The sequence below is a fragment of the Anopheles cruzii genome, unplaced genomic scaffold, assembly GCF_943734635.1.
Source record: "Anopheles cruzii unplaced genomic scaffold, idAnoCruzAS_RS32_06 scaffold01241_ctg1, whole genome shotgun sequence".
NCBI classification, from domain to species: domain Eukaryota; kingdom Metazoa; phylum Arthropoda; class Insecta; order Diptera; family Culicidae; genus Anopheles; species Anopheles cruzii.
Window position 1 is genome coordinate 1 of NW_026454826.1, and position 5,420 is coordinate 5,420.

Below are 5,420 nucleotides of genomic sequence, written 5' to 3' on the forward strand. Positions count from 1 at the left end.
TCGAACACGTCGATCCGTCTCGTGCTGTTCCAGTTCTTCAAATGTCTCGACCGGCGGATCTTCCACGATGGCGGGAACGGTAGGCATGTCTCGTTCATCAGTCTCCAAGCGCAGCGGGACGTCACACTTTTCTGCCATCTTCCCGCCGAATGGTTTCTCTTCCTCCTGTGCACTGACGTCTTCAATGAAAATTTCCGGAATCTGTAGTACGCTCCGGAAGGGATAGTAACCGATCGCTGGCCCAATCTGTACCACGTTCACGAACGTAGCATCCTTGCGCTCGATGGTGGCGTGGTTTTCGCAGCCGAAATCATTCAGACTCACGTTGCCCGAATCCGTGGTCGTGGAGTCGACATCGGCCGGATTCGTTTCCTCCAGCTCCTCGGCCAGGTCTTCGTGGATTGTGTCGAGATTGTGAGACAGCTGCGAGATTGGGCCAAAACTGGCGCTACGGGACAGATAGAAACACCCGACCGAACTACCGGTAGTATCGGCGACTACGGGGTGCGATGGTTCCTCGATGCGTGCCGCGCTGGTGGTGCTGCCCTCTACAGCCGTGCCGTGCGTGGTGTGCGTGGTAGTGACATTGTTACAAGCAATGCTATTAGTAGCGGAACTGCAAACACTCTCACTCTCGCTGGTAGTAGTTTTACGGGTCGGGTGTAAGATGGTGGGAACGGCTACGGAAAAGACGACACCATTCGCACCTTCGTCATCGCACCCATCATGCTCATCGGGCGCGACGACGCTGGCGGGCGTGGTTGGCGTTGTTTCCGGGTCCGGTTTGGGATGGCTTGGGGAGGGTTGGGATGGTTGGTTGGCACGCGGCAACAACAACGCAAGCGGCACACTGGATGCTCCTTTACCTGACGGTGATGGACTCTTGATGCCGAAGATCATCGCTAGCTCCTCGGACGAATTGTACTGCGATTCGGGGTCCGAGGGCGTCAACCGTACCGACGACGACCCGGGCGGCGATTTCGACGACCCGGAACGCTTCCGCTGCTCGGCGGCAATGACACTCGGCTTGAGACACTCGCCGGACAACACTCGGTCTCGCTCGAGCGAAAGAATGTCGCTCAGGTCGGCCTGGGCACTTGCCGGGAACTTTTGGGGATGGATCCCCTTGCTGCTGGACGGGGCAGCACTGGAGCTCAGCTCAAGCTCGATACCGCACTCCTTCATGATCAAGTCGATTTCCTCCTCCGTCGACTTCTTGTCCGAATCGGACTCGAACGGTTTGATGCTTTCGACTAGATTATCATAGTCGCGCTCGATCGACGACTTTACGCGCTCGTCGCCGGTGGTGGCGGTGGCCGAATCTTCCAGCTCACTGAACTGTTCCTGGCAGTGTTTGCTGAGGGCTTCAAAGCTTCCGGCCGGCGTCAGCTGGGTAGCTAGTGGCTCCGCAGTGTCGGCGTCCGTCACCGATGTCCTGGTTGCTTCGATTGACTCGAGCACAATCGTTGGATTCGCGTTCTGGTTAACCGCCGCCGGGGCGCTTTGAACGATGTCCTTCCCCAGTCGCTTCGCCGGTTCGGCCGGCTTCTGATCCTCTTCGATCACATCACGCAGCATTTCCTCGCAGTACTTTGCCGTCACTTCGGCCGTCGCATCGGAAGTCCGCTGGCAGACCTTCGGTGGAGCGGTGGCCACCGGTGCGATCGTCTTGCTGACCGCAGTGCGACGGTTCGGTTTCGTTTCCGGGCTCGTGCCGCTCGACACCGACTGCGTTTCCTTGCGCAGCTCGGCCAGATCGGCCCCAAGCTTCTCGCTCGTGGTCTGTGCTTCGAGGGCGATCGCGTTCAGGATCTCCTCGAACTCGGCCTTATGCTTGGCGCCCACGATGATCGGTTCCGTACCGGAGCGTGGCCGAGGAGGAGTCGGTGTGGCGCTCTTCGGTGCGTCGCTTGCACCGTCCGTCGATCGAGGACTCTTGGGTGGGCTGCTGCCACTGGAGCTGGACTTAAGTGTCGACGGCAGATTGAAGACCGCACCCCGGTTGCGGTCCGTTGGAGGTGTTCCGCTCTTGGCTCGGGTCTGGACCTTCGCTTCCGGAGACGCCGCGTCCTTGGGCTTGGGTTGCTCGCCGGCCTTCGGTTTCGCCGTATTCTCCCGCAGACTCTTCGCGTACAGCTCGAGCTTGTAGTAATCTTCCAAGTTGCCCCCGGACGGTTTGGCCGCATCGCGCTGGATTTGGTTGTAGATGCTCGAGGACAGCGTGCCCGAGTTGCGCTTCGTTCGAGAATCCTCCGATCCTTCGCTGCTCGTGTTGCCGGACACTGGCACAGCAGCAGCAGCCGGCTTACGGTCCAAGCTTGCCTGTAGGTCTTTGTCCTTTCGCAACTGCCGGAAAGCGAGATCGTCGGTCACTAGGTCGGGCGACTGGCGTGGCATGTAGCGTGGAGTTTGCTGCTTCGCCGGCGTCTGCACGGTCAGGTAGTCTGTGTTGGGCGGCGCAGGGATCGGGCCCACGGGAATGCCGAACGGTGGCTGGATGTCGGCCGTCTTGAGTTTGCTGTTTGCCCGCTTGATGCTCCGATAGCTCAGATCGTCCAGCTGCAGGTCCGGTTCCGGTTTCGCGCGGTCCTCCTCCGGATCGGGCTCGTAACGGTAGGTGCGGGCCCGACTACTGAACCCGGTCGGTGTCGGTACGTCGCGCTGCTCGGCCCGTTCGAGCAGATCTTCGTCGCTCAGCTTAAGGCTCTTGTAGATCGCCTCCAGCTCACTGATCGCTTCCTCCAGGTTCGCCGATTTGCGTTTGCGTGCCAGTTCCTCCTCGGAGCAGGAGTTTCGCTTCGAAATGGTTCGCATCGGTGGTGCCGGTGCCTGCTGTCCGTTACTCTTCGTTCCCTCTGGCTGCTCGTAGCGCCTATAGACCGTCTGCGATCCGGCGACGGTCTTGGCGACGTGCTCCTCATATTTGTTTCCCCCTTGGGCATATGAATCGCTGTTCGCAGGATGACCGGAGCACTTCGGTTTCACACCTTCGTACACCTTCTGGTTTGGTGATCGGACCGGGACCCCATCGCTCTGCCGCAGGTACAGCCGACCGCTCACCACATTCTGCGCGCCATCCTGCTTCTGATGCTTATCGTCCAGCAGGCTGTCCAACTCGCGGGTCAACTCCTGATTGCGGCGGTTCATGATCTCTAGCGCCCGGGAAGTGGACACGGAGCGTGAGGTTGCCGCCATGCCCGCCACCCCAGGTCGCCGTTCGGTTGCCCTTCCACGGCGGCCTCCAGTCGCAGTCGTTGCGCTCTGCTCCTCCTCTATGCGTCGCCAGAAGGCGGAAGCTGATTGCTGCGGAGTGCGTGCCCCACCACCACCCGTCGCACTGTCATTGACCGACTCGGAGCTGTCCGCTCGGAAGGATCGTGAAGTCGAGCGGCCGCCAGCACCGACACCGGACGGTGTCGTTGTGCCGCTGTACACCAGCGAGGACTCGCTGCCGGTGGCCGCGGGCTGTGGAGATGCGACCTTCGGATCGTATGGCTCAAAAGTTCGATCCTGTATCTGGATCGGTTTCCGCGATCGAGGTGTGACGTCCGTCACGTAGCGATACTCGGCCGATCGCACTTGCTGTTGCGGCTGATGTGGCGACGAACCGGGAAGTGTCGCGTGACGATAATGCTGATGATGGTGGTGATGATGCTGATGTGGTTGTTGCTGCTGGTGATGCTGGTGATGATGATGGTACACAACGTTGGAAGGAGGAGTGCTGGGTGGTGGATGCACTACGACTGGAGTTTGTTGCTGGCGAGAAATGTATCGCTGCTTCGGGGGTTGCTGCTGCTGCTGCTGCAGCTCTGCGGGCTGTACTGAGGAAGCTCTCGGTGGTGTGACAGTGAACGCCCCGTGCGTTACCGGAGGCGGTGGCGTTCGGTGGACCACGGTCGGTCCACAGCCCCACAGCCGATCTTCGCTGTTGCACTTGCCGTTCGACTGCCAGATGCTGGTGCCGGTCGCTGGTCCGTGCAGCTGATGGTAACGATCGAAGGCGTAGGACACGGGACGTGCCTCGTTCGTGTGCCCGATCGTTAGCCTCCGTTGGGGATCGCGTGGCGGTATCGGCGGTGGACTACGGATGGCGTCCCGCATCGTGCTTGCCTTGCTCTGGATGTAAAAGCTGTTCTCGTACGTCACCGTCTGAGGGTTCGTCGGAGATTGCGGGTAACCTGCGGGCGCTGGCTGATGGCCGTAACCGGGGGAACTGTTCGACGGCCAGCGGTACGCATGTGGACCCACGTTCGTCAGGCTGGCGGAATTACGTAGGTTCGGATGGGATCCACTGCCCGTGTGGTAATCGAACGTTCCCGGCCTCCGATAGGCCACGTCCACCGAGCGTATGCTGCCACCGGTACCGTGCGGTAGCATGCTGGGTGAGATGGGTTGCGTGTGCCAGCGGTTTGGCGCAGCCTGTGGGCTGTGGCCTTCGTCCCGCCCCGACATCCGCTTCAAGTAGCGCTCGGTGCGGGCAGTGCGTGACTTCCGGTGCGAGCCGGCGCTGTGATTCCCCAGGCTATCGTCGCTCCGGAAGCGTGACATCGACGAGGAGCGGTGAGATTCTTCGTCGCTCGACGTCTGGCGTTCCTTGGAGTGACCGCCACCACTTCGGTCCTTCTTCGTGGCCGTATGCCGATCCAACGATCCGTTGGCCGGGTACGGTTCGATCGAGTTGATACTTTCGCTTTCCCGGAACCCGTACTGATTGTGCGATGCCTGCGATGCCTGATGATGGTGCTGCAGATGGGGAAGTAGCACTTGCTGCTGCAACGGATGGTGCGGACTGACGACGATGTGGTCGAACCCAGCGCCAACGATACGGCTCGAGCGCTTCTTGCGCTTCCCGTTCAGCGTGCCGCCCGTCTTGACCGGTACGAAGCCAGCCTTCCGGTCCTCCTCCGAGCTCGAGTCCGTGTCGAGCTCCTTCTTCTTCTTCGTCCGGAACAAGCTTCCCAGGGACCATTTCTTGTCCTTGCTCTTGGTAGCCGCTGCTCGATCCATGTCCTGTTGCTTCTGTCGTTGCTGTTGCTGCTGCTGCTGCTGGACATGGGCCGTGATGTCCTTCGGGAGGGGTAACTGTGGTCTCCACGGGGACGCTGTCTGGACAGTCTGTGGGCGAGACACACAAAAGAATCAGAGTTTTAGTCGAACGGTCTTCGAAGCTTACTTCCGCGGTCATATTCCCGCCATCTGTTCCGCTGGAATGCAATCTTCGGGCGCGGAGAAAGTTAAAAATAGTCGCACTGTATACGTTGAACTGCGATTGAACCCCACCCCCCCAGGCCCAATGCGTGCTGCCCCCAAGGTCGGTTCGGTTTTCACAAATTGCTCTACGCCCCCTGCAATGATCTTGTTTTCCTCGCCGATCGCCGTTCTCTCGTGTTCTCTCTTTGGAGGTGGTCCCTTCGTTTCCA

At 60.1% G+C, this 5,420-nt stretch overlaps 1 protein-coding gene across 1 annotated transcript; it reads right to left on the reverse strand.

The window, feature by feature from the left end:
• Nucleotides 1-6: 6 nt before the first annotated feature.
• Nucleotides 7-5,185, reverse strand: LOC128276456 (uncharacterized; the record flags this gene model as incomplete). Its single annotated transcript, XM_053014916.1, has 2 exons — nt 5,174-5,185; nt 7-5,115 (listed from the first exon to the last, which is right to left on the reverse strand). Coding segments are annotated over exons 1-2 (5,121 nt in total), but the record flags the coding sequence as incomplete, so codon positions are not given.
• Between the last annotated feature and the right edge of the window lie 235 nt (nt 5,186-5,420).